General features: G+C 36.8%; 1 protein-coding gene across 8 annotated transcripts in view; it reads left to right on the top strand.

Annotated features, from left to right (window-relative positions):
• ATE1 (arginyltransferase 1) overlaps positions 1–18,477 on the top strand; it is a 184,738-nt gene that overhangs the window by 126,557 nt on the left and 39,704 nt on the right. For all 8 annotated transcript variants that reach the window (XM_073019407.1, XM_038009629.2, XM_038009627.2 and 5 more), the window contains one exon: positions 8,886–9,006. In XM_073019407.1, coding sequence (XP_072875508.1) covers positions 8,886–9,006 — 121 coding nt within the window. The remainder of the gene's footprint in view (positions 1–8,885; positions 9,007–18,477) is intronic.

The raw sequence follows: 18,477 nt of genomic DNA, 5'->3' as shown, positions 1-18,477 counted from the left end.
TCTGATGGTAGTTTGTATTTCTGTGGGGTCGGTGGTGATATCCCCTTTATCATTTTTTATTGTGTCTATTTGATTCTTCTCTCTTTTCTTCTTTATTAGTCTTGCTAGCGGTCTATCAATTTTGTTGATCTTTTCAAAAAACCAACTCCTGGATTCATTGATTTTTTGGAGGGTTTTTTCGTGTCTCTATCTCCTTCAGTTCTGCTCTAATCTTAGTTATTTCTTGCCTTCTGCTAGCTCTTGAATGTGTTTGCTCTTGCTTCTGTATAGACCAATGGAACAGAACAGAGTCCTCAGAAATAATACCACACATCTACAGCCATCTGATCTTTGATAAACCTGAGAAAAACAAGAAATGGGGAAAGGATTCCCTATTTAATAAATGGTGCTGGGAAAATTGGCTAGCCATAAGTAGAAAGCTGAAACTGGATCCTTTCCTTACTCCTTACACGAAAATTAATTCAAGATGGATTAGAGACTTAAATGTTAGACCTAATACCATAAAAACCCTAGAAGAAAACCTAGGTAATACCATTCAGGACATAGGCATGGGCAAGGACTTCATGTCTAAAACACCAAAAGCAACGACAACAAAAGCCAAAATTGACAAATGGGATCTAATTAAACTAAAGAGCTTCTGCACAGCAAAAGAAACTACCATCAGAGTGAACAGGCAACCTACAGAATGGGAGAAAATTTTTGCAATCTACTCATCAGACAAAGGGCTAATATCCAGAACTTACAAAGAACTCAAACAAATTTACAAGAAAAAAACAAACAACCCCATCAAAAAGTGGGCAAAGGATATGAACAGACATTTCTCAAAAGAGGACATTCATACAGCCAACAGACACATGAAAAAATGCTCATCATCACTGGCCATCAGAGAAATGCAAATCAAAACCACAATGAGATACCATCTCACACCAGTTAGAATGGCAGTCATTAAAAAGTCAGGAAACAACAGGTACTGGAGAGGCTGTGGAGAAATAGGAACACTTGTACACTGTTGGTGGGATTGTAAACTAGTTCAACCATTATGGAAAACAGTATGGCAATTCCTCAAGGATCTAGAACTAGAAGTACCATATGACCCAGCCATCCCATTATTGGGTATATACCCAAAGGATTATAAATCATGCTGCTATAAAGACACATGCACACGTATGTTTATTGTGGCACTATTCACAATAGCAAAGACTTGTAATTAACCCAAATGTCCATCAGTGACAGACTGGATTAAGAAAATGTGGCACATATACACCATGGAATACTATGCAGCCATAAAAAAGGATGAGTTTGTGTCCTTTGTAGGGACATGGATGCAGCTGGAAACCATCATTCTCAGCAAACTATCGCAAGAACAGAAAACCAAACACCACATGTTCTCACTCATAGATGGGAACTGAACAATGAGATCACTTGGACTCGGGAAGGGGAGCATCACACACCGGGGCCTATCACGGGGAGGGGGGAGGGGGGAGGGGGGAGGGATTGCATTGGGAGTTATACCTGATGTAAATGACGAGTTGATGGATGCTGACGAGTTGATGGGTGCAGCACAGCAACATGGCACAAGTATACATATGTAACAAACCTGCACGTTATGCACATGTACCCTAGAACTTAAAGTATAATTTAAAAAAAAAAAGAAAAAAAAATTCACATTCTTATTTAGGAGGTTGGGGTGGGGGCCTGAGATTCTGCATTTCTAACAAGCTCCCAGGTGATGCTGATTCTGCTGGTCTAAGACAAACCTTGTGAATAGCAAGAGCTTAAAAAGAGCTTTAAAAGATGGAGTATTCTGGCTCTCATATAACAAGAAATCTGAAAGTTGTTCTACACTTGATTCAGAAGATCGACAATGTCAGTGCTCTGGGATTGGCAGATCTGGGAGTGGCAAACTATGCCCCACAGGCCAAATCTAGTCCAATGATTGCTTTTGTAAATAAAGTTTTATTGAAACACACACAAAAAAGAAAAAAATGCTGAATTGTACAATTTAAAAAGGTGAATTTGATGGTATAGAATGAATTATGTCAATGAAAACATTGCAAAAAAATGGATCACTAGGGCTTGCTGGAAACATTTTTTGCTCCTCCTCTGTATCAGTTTATAACTTTTGCCTTTGAAAATTCAGATTTCTAACTAGTTACAGCTTAACTGAGGGAAAGTCTCTTAGTGTTGTTTGCTGTGTTTTAATTAGAAGTAAAAGATGTTCATCTACTTTGAAGTATCTCTGCCGAAATGATTACCAACTGTGAAATCCAACGTTTCCACATACATATATCCTTTTATACTTGTGTTCACTGTTTTCCATATAAGATATGGATAGTGAGATAACTGTTAACCTCTGGCTATCAAAATGATTGTAATTTTTAGGCTGAATTCTATTATATTTTGCTAAACTAAGATATTTTCCATATAATTTATTTTGTGATTCTTTTATAGGGTGAGAAATTGGATCAATATGATAATGCTCTTCAAATTATAGGCTAAAGCGTGCAAATGAGAAGAATGCCTTTGTTCATTCCATTAGCCAAAAACAAGAAGTATATAATCTCCTCTTCCAGAAGACACAGTCGCTTTTAATAGAAATAGAGCAGGAAGTGCATTTAGCGAGGGTGTTTTTCTTTCTCTTTTCAATGTTTTAGATTTAACTTTGGCATTTCCTAGATTTTCATTCTGTATTAATTGAAATATGAGGCCATATTTAATTTTATTTGGTGGGGGGAGGTATACTATAATTTGAGTCTTACAAATAGTCTAAGTGGTTTTCATTAAAGAAAAAACCATTGAATATTACAGCTCTACTTTGTGTAAAACATTAACTCTTCTATGGTAACTCAAAATATAGAGGCACATAGGTAGTTTGTTTTATTTTGTTTTTAAGTTTTGTTTTCCAGTTCTAAAACAGTTTGTAAATAGTTGCAGAAGTTAAAACAGTTTGGTGAAGTCAGGAATCATAAGATTTGCTGGACTTACTTTCCCCTTGAGGGCTTTGAATTGAGTGATGATCCCTCACCAAAAAATGTTTAATTAATAATAAAAAGTAAGCATCCCTTCTCTATTTTTAGTATTTTTAAACTTTTTTTTTTTAACTTTTTCAGGCATCTTATCTTGAACTATGTTATCCTCTGTGGTAGCCTTCCCTCTTGAAATAGGTATCCTTGCTTGGCAAGACTTCCTTTTGTTCTTGTTGGACGGCTGAACTTCTGAGGACTTGCAAAGGGTGTCTAGCGGTCATCTTCTAAAATTGTGGATTGAAAGAACTCTCCAAAAAACTGTGAGATAAGCCCTGTCAGACCAATTACATTTTCAAAATTTTGAGTACTTAAAAAATCTATAGTAACTCATTTCTTCTTATTTACAGAAAGTCAGCACCCTAGGAAAGAATTAATCTGCTTTTACCTCTTTGTTCTAATCTGAATGAATGTACTTAGAGGTTGATTAAATATTTTTTCTTCTGACCATGGGAAACTATGTCCAAATCCTTAAGTAATTACATTCTTCATACAGACATTTCTCATTTTCTTATACTAGCTGAAGAGGCAGGGTAGCTTTCAACCCCCTGTGTTTTCGTTTGTGTGATGGTGACTTTAAATTGAGCTTTAAGCACTTTGGTCATTTAACTCTTGACCGGCTTAGTTTAGAAAGCATAACATTTCAAAGTGGTTTATTTCAGAAATCTCCGTACTTTGATGACTTGTGAGAATATCTGAAACACTGAAATAAGCCTGTACTTACAAGAAAAATAATGTTTTAACCTAGTCTAAAAATGTGGTTTCAAATGATGAGCAGAAGTTAAAATGTATACATTTATGGTCTTTGAGTGAGATAAACTGAGTATATAAAGAGTTAAAAAAGGAAATATCATTGTATAAGCAGATATTACCTTCTTAGAGCACTGTGAAAATTTAGAAACTTGAGATAGTTGTATACTATCATATTTATTATGTTCTATGCATACTTCATCTTAATCCAGCTTTGTCATTCCCAGTAGGTTGTAAATTATCTAGAGGCATGCATTTGTTCATCTTTTTGTTCCAGCCTTTAGTGCCTGTTACGTAGTGAGGATTTATATAATGTTCATTGACTAAATATCCTTTTTTTTTTAAAATTTATTTTTATTTTTTTGAGACAGAGACTCACTCCATTTCCCAGGCTGGAGTGCAGTGGTGCGATCTTGGCTCACTGTAACCTCTGCTTCCCGGGCTCAAGTGATTGTTGTGCCTCAGCATCCAGAGTAGCTGGGATTATAGACACGTATCACCACGCCCGGCTAACTTTTATATTTTTAGTAGAGATGGGGTTTCACCATGTTAGCCAGGCTGGTCTCAAACTCCTGGCCTCAAGTGATCTGCCTGCCTCAGCCTCCCACAGTACTGGGATTACAGACATGAGCTACGGTGCCCAACCAACTAAATGTTCTTGATGGTCAGCATCGTTGTTAAATCTAGGCACTGGGTTCAGGTGGCTGTTGATGAATCTGCGTATCTGCAAGGTTTACGTTATTAAGGAAAACAGGCTCTATTTTCTCCCTAAGGACTCAAAAGTTCATGTCTGATCACCCCCATCTCTACCCTCAATATTTGTCCTGTGCTTTTTTGCCAGTGAACGAGCATTCAGTTCCACCTTATATTAGAAAATGGGGCCATTAGTATGTTTAAGATCTTACGTTGTTTTTTGAGATGATACATATGTTCTTTTTTGTTACCGGACATTCTTGGTATTCTCTTCTCCTTTTTTTTTTGGAGACAGAGTCTTTGTCACCTGATCTGGAGTGCAGTGACACAATCACTACTGACTATTGCCTCTACCCTCCTGGGCTCAAGTGATATTCCCACCTCAGCCTCCCAATTAGCTGGGACTATAGGTATGCACCACCATGTCTAGCTAATTAAAAAAAATTTTTTTTAGAGATCGGGGTCTCACTGTGTTGCCCAGCCTGGGTATTCTCTTCTTTTATGTTCTGTTGTCACAATGATCAAGATATGCCATTCCATTTTTATTAGTGTTTCCTTACTCATGTTAGTAATATTTTTGTACCAAATTCAGAATCCTCAAACAATTAAGTAAAATAAGCCAGAAAATTCTACAAATGAAGAGTGATGAGAGGAAATTAAATCTGTAAGATATTAAAATATAATATAAAGCTTTAATAGTTAAAACTATGTGGCACTGGTACATGATAAGACAGGTCAGTATAGTAGAATAAATAGAAAGTCCATAAAGAGATTTCGCTATATATGGGAATTCAGTAAGTTACCAAATTAGCAGGGGAAATGAAGATTGTTTTAATAATGATGCTGAGGCCATTGCATAAACATTTGAAAGAAATTAAGTTGGATTCTTTTTGTATACCTTATACCACAATACATTCCAGATGGAGCATAAATGTAAATGTAATATTGTAAAACCATGAAAGTACTAGAAAAAATATGAAGATACGTTTTCATAATCTTGAAAGTGAGGGTGACCTTCTTAATTATTGTGTAAACCCAGAGGCCATTTTTAAAAATGATCGATTTGACCACACATCAGATTTTCATATGGCATAAGAGTATGGCATACAAAGTCAGAAGATACATAAAATTGGAAAATATTTATGACATATTTTACAAACCAAAGGCTTAATATATAAAGAGTTCTTAATATATAAAGAATTGTTTAATAAGAAAAGGCCAGCAATTTAACAATAAAATGGGCCAACTTTATGAAAAAGAAAAATGCAAATTCCTCTATACGAAGATACATAATGCTAATTAAAACCACATGAAATGTCTTTTTTCAGAACAGCAAAGATTGAAAGTTTTGATAGTATACTATCTTGATAAGGATGTGAGGGAAATCAACTTGGGAGCATAACGTTGGTGATGAGAATATAAAATGGCACAACTTCTGTGGAAAGTCATTTGACACTATAAAAGTTACAGCCCTTTTACCCAACATTCCCAGTTGAAGGAATTTATCTTAGGCCTATTCACAAATGATATATGTACAAGAATATTTATATTTTACCGAGTGCTTCACCATTTTAAACCAACAATATGTAAGTTCTAGTTAGTCCAAATCTTTACCAAAACTTGTTTCTTCCATCTTTTTAAAATTTAGCCATTCCAGTGGACACGCAGTGATAATTTGTTATGGTTTTAATTTGCATTTCTGGTAACTGACGATGTTGAACATCTCTTCACATGCTTATTAGGCATTCATATGTCTTTGGTGAAGTGTCACTTAAGTGACTTGCCTTTTTTTAAAAAATGGATTGTATTCTTATTATTGAGTTGTTACAATTGTTTATATATCCCGGATACAAGTCTGTTTTTCAATATATGTTTTGTTGAAAATTTCTCCCAGTTTTTGGCTTTCCTATTTTCCTAGTAGTTTTTTTGAAGATAATTTTGAGGAAGTATAGTTCATCAGTTTTCTTCCTCTATGGTTGGTGCATTTTGTTTTCAAAAGAAAACTTTTTATACTCCAAGGTCAAGAAAATTTAGTCCTTTTTCCCCCCCAGAAGTTTTATATCTTTAGCTTTTATATTTAGCCTTTTTTCCCATCAGATTTACAAAGTGATCTGTAACCAAGAAGGAAAAAATGGATTTAGAACCACAGCTTTAGAATGCTGTCTAGTTTTCAGATTCATGTCCTTTCCCCTAGTAAAACAGTTTCTGATTTAATGGAGATAATGCCATTGTTTTTGATAAGATAGATAGCAGTGAAGTATCTGGCTTTAGTACACTTCCTAAATAAATCCTCAATTCACTTCTAATTCTGTGTTTGAATATTAATGTTAGATGCGTCTGTAGACCACCTGGAGCTGCCGCCTGTAGAAGGCCTTCTACTGCTGTAGGGCAGTGAGGCAGCAACAGTGCAGTGAGCACTCCGGGAAAACTGAGTCAGAGACCTGACTTCTGGTCTTCACCCTGTTATCTGCTCCTATTGGAATAAAACAAAACTCTCCCTCTTATCCAGCAAGCCTCCCATTTCATCTAGAAGAAAATTCCAAACATGTGACTATTGCCCAGAATATCTCCCAGAATCTGATTCCAAACCCACTGTTCCATCCCTGTGGTGCCCTGCCATTTCCTGTTCCTTAGAGTTTTCTGCTTGGCCCAACTATGTGTCTTTGTTTGTGCTGTTCCCTTTATTTAGATTGTTCTCATTCTTTTCATCCTACCCTAGGCTTAATTCAGTCAGTCTTTTAAGTCCTCAGTAAAACCCCATATCCTCCTTGAACCCTCTCCCATCCACTCAAACAGGAAAGAATGTTCCCTCACATTTTGTCGATGTATAGCCTCCCTCGTTGACTTCCAGATTTCTAAATGCTTTGTGGGCTGCTAGGGCGTGGTGTTCATTTTATATCTATGTTTCATATGGTGACTCACACAGCACCTGGTATAGAGCCTTTCTGTCGTAAAGCATCACTGCCGAACTCTTAAGCTGTATTCTTCGTAAGAGTTTTGCACTGGTGTTTTTCAGACTCTGTGGTGTGACCCATTTGTTGCTTGTAAAAGCAATTTTGGTGGTTCATGAGCAGCATTTAAAAAAAAATGAAATAAAGTAGACTAGAACATAACATGGGTAAGCATTGTATACTAAAAGATTTGTTTCTGGTTTTATGTTTGCAAATATGTTTACTAGGCTGTGATATAGAATGTATTTTGTACTATGGGTTGTAGTAAAAAAAAAAATTGAAAAACACTATACTAGATTTTAACCTCTATGATGAATTTTAAAATTTAGAGGAGAGACACTTGGAATTTTAAATAAGCCCAAAGAATACAAAACCTTGATAGTTATGAAAATTTTCACAAAATGCTTTCACATAATTTATACCATCTTCATTATCCCCATTAAGTGAATGATTTTTTTTCTTCAGCATGTATTGTATAGTCCTTGTGTTAGATTTGAGATGTATAATTGGATTATAAAAATATAAATTCGTCAGGCACAGTGGCTCATGCCTGTAATCCCAGCACTTTGGGAGACCGAGGTGGGCAGATCACCTGAGGTCAGGAGTTCGAGACCAACCTGGCCAACATGGTGAAACCCCCCTCTCTACCAAAAATACAAAAATTAGCCTGGCGTGGTGGCATACACCTGTAATACCAGCTACTCGGGAGGCTGAGACAGGAGAATCCCTTGAAACTAGGAGGCAGAGGTTGCATGAGCCAAGATTGCACCACTGCACTTCAGCCTGGGTAACGGAGCAAGACTCTGTCTCAAAAAAAAAAAAAGATATATATATAAAATTTTTAAATGGGATTTTTGAAGAAAGTTTAGTGGATTATCAGATGTTTGCCTGAAACTTCTGTTTCTTAAGCTTCTCTATATTATATATTATCAATTTAGATTGCTTATAGTAGAAGTATAGTGATAAGACAGTACTTTCTACATTAGAACAGAATGAATATTGTCAACTGAGTCTACAAATCAAAAATTTAAAAATTTGTCATTAAGGATACTGAAATTCCATGTTGAAAAATAAGTTCACTTTATACAGTACTCTAATACATGAAAAGAAATTTCTTTGTTAATTAACTAGTATTTAAAAGACAACTTAATTTTGAAACTGATTATTCTCAGTCAGCTCAGCAAGAATCACATTAAATATTTCTTCTAAAAGGGAGTAAAACCTCAAATTTTCCAAATCAACACAGGCATCCTAAGTGTGGTGGTTAACTTTCAGAGAGCCTTGAGTCAGATGTGCTTTCCTGAGATGGGAAAGCTATCAGCTGCAGGGTTGCTTAGTATTTACAGTAAAACAGTTTCTGATTGACTTTTAAGTTTTTGCTTTAAACCTTTCCTAGATCCCTGGTCCCTTTATCTCTGGCGTTGCTGTGTTAATAATGCCTGTGCCTTTTTCCTTCACTTTTCTTCAGGGTCAGTATAGACCTTCTGATTTGCTGTGCCCTGAGACATATGTTTGGGTCCCCATTGAGCAATGCCTGCCTTCACTTGAAAACTCCAAGTACTGCCGTTTCAACCAGGACCCAGAAGCAGGTACGTTTGGAGCTGAGCTCAGCTGGAAATCATTGGCTTTGTTTTTATGATCCATGTGTGTATGACTGTGGCTGTGGCTGTTAACAGGATCCAGGTAGCTTTGTATATATTATAGAGCATGCTGTGCATGAGTGTGTGTGTGTGTGTGTGTGTGTAAGATAGAGGAAGACTTTGCACATGCACACAAACTCACACTCAAAGTTTGGCCCAAAATTAAGAAACCTCATGTGCTCGTGCCACTTACTGACCTGGCTTCTCCCATTAGGTTAGTTTTTATATGCTTTGAGGGGCTGATATCAATATCCATATCTTTTCCAACTATCACAGTGCCTAAAAATTGACTTCTAGTTGGATTATTTAGTCAATGTAGAGGAGATAGATATATTGACCAACTGGACAGAATAAAGTTGTAGAATGGTTTCGTGGAGGCAAACACACTGTAATGGATTTTGTGACAATACTTTTTTGACTTTCTTCTTATCTCTGGTGTACCCCTCCAGTATAGTCCCAGCCGTATTTTGTTCCCCATTGTTCCACTTTCGATGTTCTGCGTACTGAGAGTATATACAGACATTGAAAGTATATCCCTGGCTGGGTGCAGTGGCTCACGCCTATAATCCCAGCACTTTGGGAGGCCGAGGCAGGCAGATCACCTGAGGTCAGGAGTTCGAGACCAGCCCAGCCAACATGGTGAAACCCCTTCTCTACTAAAAATACAAAAATTGGCGAGGCTTGATGGTGGGTGCCTGTTATCTCAGCTAGTCAGGAGTTTGAGGCAGGAGAATCGCTTGAACCCGGGAGGTGGAGGTTGCAGTGGGCCAAGATTGCGCCATTACACTTCAACTTGGGCAACAGTCTAAGACTCTGTCTCAAAAAAAAAAAAAAAAAAAAAAAATATATATATATATATATATAGCCCTGGAGTTAGGCTTCCTGGATTCAAATCCCGGCTTCATGATCAGCTGGTAAACTGTATGCCCTTAGGCAATTTAATAATCTCCCTGGTCTCAGATTTCTCACTTTTAAAATGGAGATAATAATAGGATCTACCTTACTGAGCTGTAATGAGGATTAAAATGAGATAAACATGCTAAGAACAGCCCCCATTACTGTTTTTTGGTGGTCACTTGCCAAATTAGAATGCTGCATCCCATATCTGCCACAGGCTTTTGTCTGCATTTATTTTATTTACTGTGATCTGTCTCTCTGCAAAATCGTGCAGTTTTGTTTACCTCCCTGTAGTCTAAGTACCACTCACAGTTCAAAGCAGCACTCCTCCACACAGCCCTCGTAGTCCTCCCGGCTTTCAGCCATGGCTTTGTAAGGCAGGCACGGGTGCTGATGCTCTTGGGATGGGTTGCATTAAGTTGACAGGCTTGTCTTCCCCTTAAAGTTCCTTGATATTCTCAATTGTGCTTAATTGAACTTTGAGGCCTCATAGAACCCCACCACAGAGGAGATGCCTAATCCTTATTTCTTAAGAGTATGAACATTTTTCTAGCTACCACTGTTGTCTAAGTTTGGGAAAAAAGAAGGAAAGATCAATGGAAAGCCTGGAGGAGGACAGAGGAGTAGATGGGGCAAAACCAAATGAAAGATAAGGGGGCAGGGAAAGGGATGCAGTAACTTCTTCAGTTCTAAGATGTGCATTTGTTTCACAAATCAGGTTTTTCGTGTAAAAAAAAAAGGCTCATGTAATATATTTTGTTATCTCCTTGAAAAGCTGTTATGAAATCAAGAGTGACTCCTTCTTACACATGATGATACCTTAGAATCTGATGACGAGTGACCATAGGGACACAGATGACTCATATGCCAGGTACCCTGGCATTAGCCCCAGTTTTTCTGGATGTTTACGTTTCTTAGAATAACCAGAGCTTTATAGTTCCCACACCTGAAATTATTAGTCAACGTCTGATCATTTCATTCTGAGTAAAGTTACACCTCATTGATCAGATATGTTGCTTAAAAACAAATATTAAATTTGTCAGTCAGTTTTGGAGTCAGGCTGAAAGCCAAAGGCAGTAGGATTATAAGAGAAAGCATATACTTATCTACTCTCCTCTCTTCCCTCAAAAAAAATTTCTCCTCTAGCTTTCTTAAGGTCAGGTCAGTCCAGTCCCTATGATGAAAACTGCCAAACATCTTACTAAAAGATTTCATGTTCACATATAAAACTTTTTCTGTTTAAGTTGCATTCCAATAATATTATGATCCTAAATTTCTTACTCCCCAACTTATGATAGCTTTGCCTTGTTTTTTTCCTTATTGATCAGTTTTAAAGGTTGCATTTCTTCTTACGTAATACTTGGAGACTAAACACAAATTCTCCTTTTATAAAGTTGAAAAGGTGACTGAATAATTTCTATCCATTGAATAGACATTCAAATAAACATTCATGTTAATATATTTAAAAATTATTTTCCAGAATACATACTAATGAACATGGCAAAAAAGATTTAAAGTCTCATAATGACCATTTTTGTCAAGAACATACTATATCCTTGTGAGCGATGAATATATTGTGTGTTCTTTTCCTATAACTAGTAGGTTACATTTCTTATGGCAGTAGCTTTAGCTCTTAATCTTCATTGTTTAGAATTCATTTACAAAACTCAAGAGTAAATTTCTTTGAGAATAAGTGCTTCGAAGAAATTGAAGATCTTTTTTTCATACGCTGAATCTGTGGAACTTTCAAGAGAATATCATACAGTTTTATCAGTATTGAATGTCACAGTCCAGACACTATTTGAAATCAGACTTATATCCTGTGGTTTTAGGAAATTAAAATGCAGTTACATGCTGGAATGTATTGAGCCTGCTGTGAAACATGGTCATTTGAGGTTTAAATGGCAATCTGTGAGAAACGGTTCTCTTCTCTGGGGCCAGTTTTACTTTTACATGACCCAAACTTTGACTCAGAAAATAGAGCTTAATATGGGCAATATTGTTGTTCATCAGCATGGTGCTTTTTTCACTAAATCTTGTTTCTCTTTGCAGCTGTTGAGTAGTTAAATTATTCTGCAAAGGCCAGTTGATCACCATAGGCTTTGGTTAAACCAAGTATGGCTTCAAGGTGTGTCAGTGGCCAGTGTTAAGGAAAATCACCTTTTCCCCCATCCTTTTGTGTACACTACTTTGTGGTACTGTGGGGGGAGGGATTGACAAGCTGCAACAACTTGGAAAATTCTGAAGAAATCCTTTTGTTCTTAGATAAGTCCTTTGTTTTTCAATGCAGGACTTCTGCCTACTTCAAAGAAAGGGGTTCAAAAGTTTCTCAAATGATTTTTAAGTAAAAGTCTGTTAGATTTTTTAAATTAATAACTGAATATGTATAGGTTTCAAAAGTTCTGTACACATTTATGTATACACATATTTATGTGTATTTTTTAAAAAACTAAAGAATATTCTGCATCCTTACGTTATCATTTTTACTTAATACTTTGTGTTAACTTCTTACTTTTGATAAGGTAGAAACTTGCTTTCAGTAAAAAACAATTTGACCATTAATTTGGTCATAAGAAAACAAACGATGCTACTGTGTGATACGCAGTGTCTAATACAGATTTTTTTTTTTTTTTTTTCTTTTGAGGCCAGGCTGGTGTGGTCTTGGCTCACTGCAGCCTCTGCCTCCAGGGCTGAAATGATCCTCCTGCCTCAGCCTCTTGAGTAGCTGGGACTACAGGTACACATCACCATGCCTGGCTAATTTTGGTATTTTTTGTAGAGGTGGAGTTTTGCCACATTGCATAGGCTTGTCTTGAACTCCTGGACTCAAGTGATTCACTCACCTCGGCCTCTGAAAGTGCAAGATTATAGGCGTGAACCACTGTGCCCAGCCAATATACATATCTTACAGAAAAGCGTTGTTATTTTTTGTAATATTTTGTAATTAGTTTAGAACCATAATAGATAAAACTATGATTTGATTTGACTCTTAATGTTGTGCAAATATCATATTATCATTGGTAATAAAATCCTTGGTTCCAGATTTACAAAAAAAAAAAAACTTTCTTGAGCATATGCTGTTTCCCAAGCACTATCCTATGATTTCCCCGTTGCTAATTTTATCCTGAAAACATAGTTGAACATTTCGTATTGACCTCTCAAGTATTTTTTGTCACAAAAGTAACAGGTAGCATTTGTTTTAATCAGGATAAAAAATAATTTAAATTCAAATACTGCTCTATACATTTTGTAATACTTATTTTTAGTATTCATTTTAAGGGGGCTAATAAGAATAATTTTTATTTCTATATGTAATTATAGTAGGATATATATTTTACCAGAGTAGTTTACATTTCATTCTGTTCTATACATTGAAATACTTGCAAGAATCTTACAGTTTATTTTTAATGTAGCTAAATCATTCATTATTAATAAGGATGTCAAATTTAAATTTGCTGTAAAGAACTAGTCCCTAAACATGATTTAGTGCTTTATCCATTTACCCAGGATAGTGAATTTCTAACACACCTGAATTCTTCCCAGTAGTTGCTGAAAATCTAAACTAACGTAAAGAAGCTTGTACCTGGTGTGATCCCGAAACTCTGAGCTTCTCGTCTGTATTGTGGTTTTGCTGTTAAAAGGCCTCTTTCTTTTCTCCTCTCTCTACTCTGTCCATCATTCTTGCTGGCATGATACCCTGGCCAGCAAGGTTTTATACTTTCAGCATTTTGTTTTATACTTTCATAGTTTCTCTATCATATGCCCACAGAAAAAGTAAGTCCCACTCTGACCTTGACTGTCTGTGGAAGAACCAGGTTCAGGAAGCGCGCCGTCCTGCATTCATTTGCCTGTTTCTCCAAGCCTGGCACCACTTCCCGAGTGCTGTATTGATGGACCCTCAAAAGGGTATACCTAAGCCAAGCTATCATTTTCATCACTGGGAAACAGTGCCTAGTGAGAAAGCAACTTCCTCGGGTGCCTTACAAAGGTGCTGCAGTAATAACTCATGACTAAGGAGACAATGTGTTTCCTAATTATTTTAGATGCAGAATTCAGCTTTTTTTTTTTTGTACTTCTGAAGGTAAAATTGTTTTCATATCTGCATTTGAGGTCGAACTACCTACTTCAAGTTGCAAAATGAATGATGTTGCCTGCTAAATACTTAATAAATATATATTCTTTGTTTCCAGTAAAGATGGTGGTGCTTGGATGTAGACAGCTGGAACTAGAATCACTTGTACACTATTATGTGCTATAAAGGATACCATTGAAACAAGAAAATGTCTTGGAAATTTGACTCCCAAGTTTGGTGAATCTGGAGAATGTATTTTAATATGGAAAATACGAATGTTACAGGCTTCCAATTTTTCAGTTTACTTTCTCTCCTCTTAAAAATGTCACTCTATTGTATTATTACTATTTTTTTTTCTTTTTTTGTGACAGAGTCTTGCTTTGTCACCCAGGGAGGAGTGCAGTGGCGTGATACCAGTTCACTGCAGCCTCTACCTCCCGGGTTACAGCGATACTCCTGCCTCAGCCTCCTGGGTATCTGGGATTACAGGCGCACGCCACCACATCTGGCTAATTTTTGTATTTTTAGTAGAGATGGGGTTTCACCATGTTGGCCAGGCTGGTCTCAAACTCCTGACCTCAGGTGATCCACCCGCCTCTGCATCCCAAAGTGCTGGGATTACAGTCGTGAGCCACCGCACCTGGCCTGTATTATTACTTTTTTTTTTTTTTTTTTAAGCCACTTATTCTCAAAGGTACATTATACACAATTTAATATAGTGCCAACATGACTATTGGTTTAAAAAGATACTAGGCTTTCCTAGTTTGCATGATCTTTTAGTGAAAAAGAAAAAATATAGGTTTTTGCTACAATATTTGGTGTGCGTGACTGAAGTATAATGTTTTACTTGTTTGCATTTTCTACTTGAAAATGTGAAAACTAAGATGTCTTAAGATAAACTTCAACAGTTGTTCTCATTTTAAAAGATTGCTTTAAAGCCAGTCGTGCAGAGAAATTTTAAAACGTACTAGTTTATAAATTTTTACCAGCCAGTATTTGCTCAATAAGCCATGCATGAGCAGTGAGCCAATGGCTGAAACACGTTAGAGCGCTGGCCAGACAGGTTTGAAAAGCAGACTTAAGATTTCCATTTAGCAACTAAATAATATTTCTCTAATCCCTTCCTTTTTTCTTGTAGAATAGGTTTTAAAATTTCAAAATAAGTGCCAGGCAATGTGGCTCACACCTGTAATCCCAGCACTTCAGGAGGCCGGGGTGGGAGAATTGCTTGAGCCCAGGAGTTTGAGGTTATGGTGAGCTGTGATTGCACCCCTGCACCCCAGCCTGGGAGGAGAGCAAGACCTTGTCTCAAAACCAGAAAAAAAATTTTCCTCAAACAAGCAGTTCCTTTTATAGTTACTCATTTATTTTATTTAATTCTGTAGTAAATAGTAGAAATCATTTTAGTAAGTTAAAAAATATCGTGATGCTTTAGAGCATGTCTATAAATGTTAGTTACACCTGCTTCGTGGCATCTTAGAGTTCTGCTTCATTTGTTTGTATAGAAAAGTGACATTTTTTAGTATTTTAAGGGAGTTGTCCAAAATGCCAATTAAAAAATAAAAATAAAGCCCATACCAGCTATTTAAGTGCTGGTTGAACTACAGTGTTTTATTGAAAATAAGATATCAGTTTTCAGTTTTTTTATTTTATGTACCACTAAAAAAAACTGTGCTGCCAGATAAACTGATTCCATTGGTTGGAAGATGCATGTGGGTTTTTGAGCTGTCGAAGTGTATAAAAGTGAGAATCTTAATATAGCAGAACCATGGTTCAGCCTGTACACTATAATACCTGGCAAACCTGTGGAGTGTTTAGGATACTTGGTTTTTCTATTTCAGGAGCTTTATAACATCTTAATTCTAAGCATTAAACATAATATAGATGGAGTGTACTTTTATGTTTCAGAGTTTGAGGGTATTGAGTTCAGATACTTTTATCTAAAAATAAGATTACCACCATTGATTAATGATAATAGAGTTCTTATAATACGCTGATCTAGGAACAGATACTGTACTTTTAAAATTTCGAGAAAGCATGTAACTACCTCACAAGGTTATTTTATTTTGTTGAAAGTAAAAAACAGGTATGAGCTGAGAGGAGTGTAAAACGAAAGAAAAAATTGTAATAAACTTTTTACTGCTGTATTAGGGTTCCCTAGAGGGACAGAACTAATGGAATATATATATATATATATATATATAAAAAAAATAAAGGGGAGTTGATTAAGTATTAACTCACACTGTCACAGGGTCCCACGGTAGGCCGTCTGCAGGCTGAGGAGCAAGGAGAGCCAGTCCGATTTCCGAAACTGAAGAACTGAGAGTCCGATGTTCGAGGGCAGGAAGCGTCCAGTATGGGAGAAAGATGTAGAATGGGAGGCTAGGCCAGTCTCTCTTGTCACATTTTCTGCCTGCTTATGTTCTAGCCGCACTGGCAGCTGATTAGATTGTGCCCACCCGGATGAAGTGGGTCTGCCTTTCCCGGCCCACTGACTCAAATGTTCATCTCTCTTGGCAACACCCTCACAGACAAACCCAGGATCAGTACTTTGCATCCTTCAATCCAATCGAGTTGACACTCAGTATTAACCATCACAACTACTGAAAAAGCATTAAAATTCTGTAAACATTAATGATCTTCCTGCATCCTGTTTATAAGCAAATTTGAAATTTAAAAAATTTGTGTGATGTTAGAAGGCAGCAATAAATGTAGAAAATTAAAAACTTTGCTTAGCCGGTAAATTCAGTCATCTCTGACAGTTAATGAATGATTATACATTAAATAAGTATAGAAGGGGGCAAAAGATGGGTATCCTAGGATATCATCAAGCTGCTTATCAGCTTTAAAATTTCCACATTTGATTGAACATTTTCCTGCCTTGTGAATTATCCGTAAATATTTTTGGTTTAACTGTGGCTTTATAGAAACACAACGTTGAATCATTAGCTTAACTGAGAAAAATTCTTAAAGGATACTTGATGCTGTATTTTAGAAACCACATTATTTGACATTCAATACAATGTCTACTAGTAATGGGAACAGCTGACTCGCAGACAGACATAACAGTTGAAGAATTAAATCATTCACACCCAACTTCATAGAAGAATGGAGTCTCTGCATTTTTTTTTTCCTGCAAGGTATTTTTAAACTATTTAGATTCTTTTTTGTGGATGTTAATACTTGGTCTCTTTGCAGAAAAATAAGCTATAACCTGAAGGTATGTGAAGTTCTGTTTATTTTATAGTGTTCTTTTATGTCATGCTAGCAAAATGTTTTTAATATAAATATGGAAACTGGGATAAGATTCTTTTTCTTGTAAGAAACGTATTTTCCTAACTGGCATTCATTTGAAATAGATATCATTCAAAGGAAATGGCTTGTTCATGCTTCTGTGCATCATTCACTGGTAATATGAAATCTGTCTGAAAATAAGAAGGGCATGTTGACAATAGGGAAAGAATTAAAGTTTCTGCTTTACTAACCCCTGTCAAAAAAGGAAAACCAGCGTAAAGTTCTGAGCTCTTCTCATGTTAAGGAGACTGTCTTAGCTTAGTTTCTGTCCAAAAGCAGATCCTGCAACATGGCCTTCCATTCAGGTTATTTATTTGGGAAATGGTCCCTTGGAACAGGAGTAGGGTCTAGGGAGAATAAACTGGGAAGGAGAAAAAGTCAGTAGAAGGATGTGTTATTGTGTGATCCATCACCCTAAGGACTGGAGCTCAGTCCTTTTGAGACACCTGGTGTACATCTGAGGGGCCAAAGGAAGAAGGACTTATCTGCTGGCTTCCATTTTCCACTGGTTGATGGTATCCCATTGAGTGTTAATGCCTCTGCACTTGAGTGTGTGCGTGACAAATACAGAGCAGGCTCCTACATGTATACCAGCCTGCTGCATCAGAAAGGCAGGAAGCAAGAGAGACAGACCTTGCCTACGTGCCTACCTGCCTTTACAGGACGTCTCCGTAGTTGTGGCATGAGTCAGAAGTGAGGCTAAGGGGATGAAAGGCAATGCCCAAGAGGTATCTAATACAGAAAAAAAAAGTGCAGACTGATGTAACATGTTGCCTCATGTCAGTTGAATGGGGCCAAGAAGAGTAAGGACCCAAAACATGGGAAGGTATTAGACTCTAAAAAAAACAAATGAAAAGCTAGCTTAATTTGAAAAAGAGGAGCCAACCAAAAATAGAAACATTAATTTAAAGAATTCATGAATGCATTCACTCAGCATGTATTTACTGAGCCAGGTATTAAGCTAATGGGAGGTGTCAGCCCTCAGGGAACCTAGTGGAGATGACAGACAGTCAAGCACACTCAGTCAAGTGTGATAAGCAGCATGTGGGAGAAAGAAGAGGCAGTGAGTCCCCATAGGAGGGTCCTCATTCCAGAATTTGACGGGGTGTAGGAGGTCAGGAAAATCTGCTCGGATGAAGTGGCCTAAGTGAAGATTT

This window comes from Chlorocebus sabaeus, chromosome 9 (assembly GCF_047675955.1).
Source record: "Chlorocebus sabaeus isolate Y175 chromosome 9, mChlSab1.0.hap1, whole genome shotgun sequence".
In the NCBI taxonomy this organism is placed as follows: Eukaryota; Metazoa; Chordata; class Mammalia; order Primates; family Cercopithecidae; genus Chlorocebus; species Chlorocebus sabaeus.
Note: the sequence above shows the minus strand (reverse complement) of the source record. Positions and strands in the feature narration are given on the sequence as shown.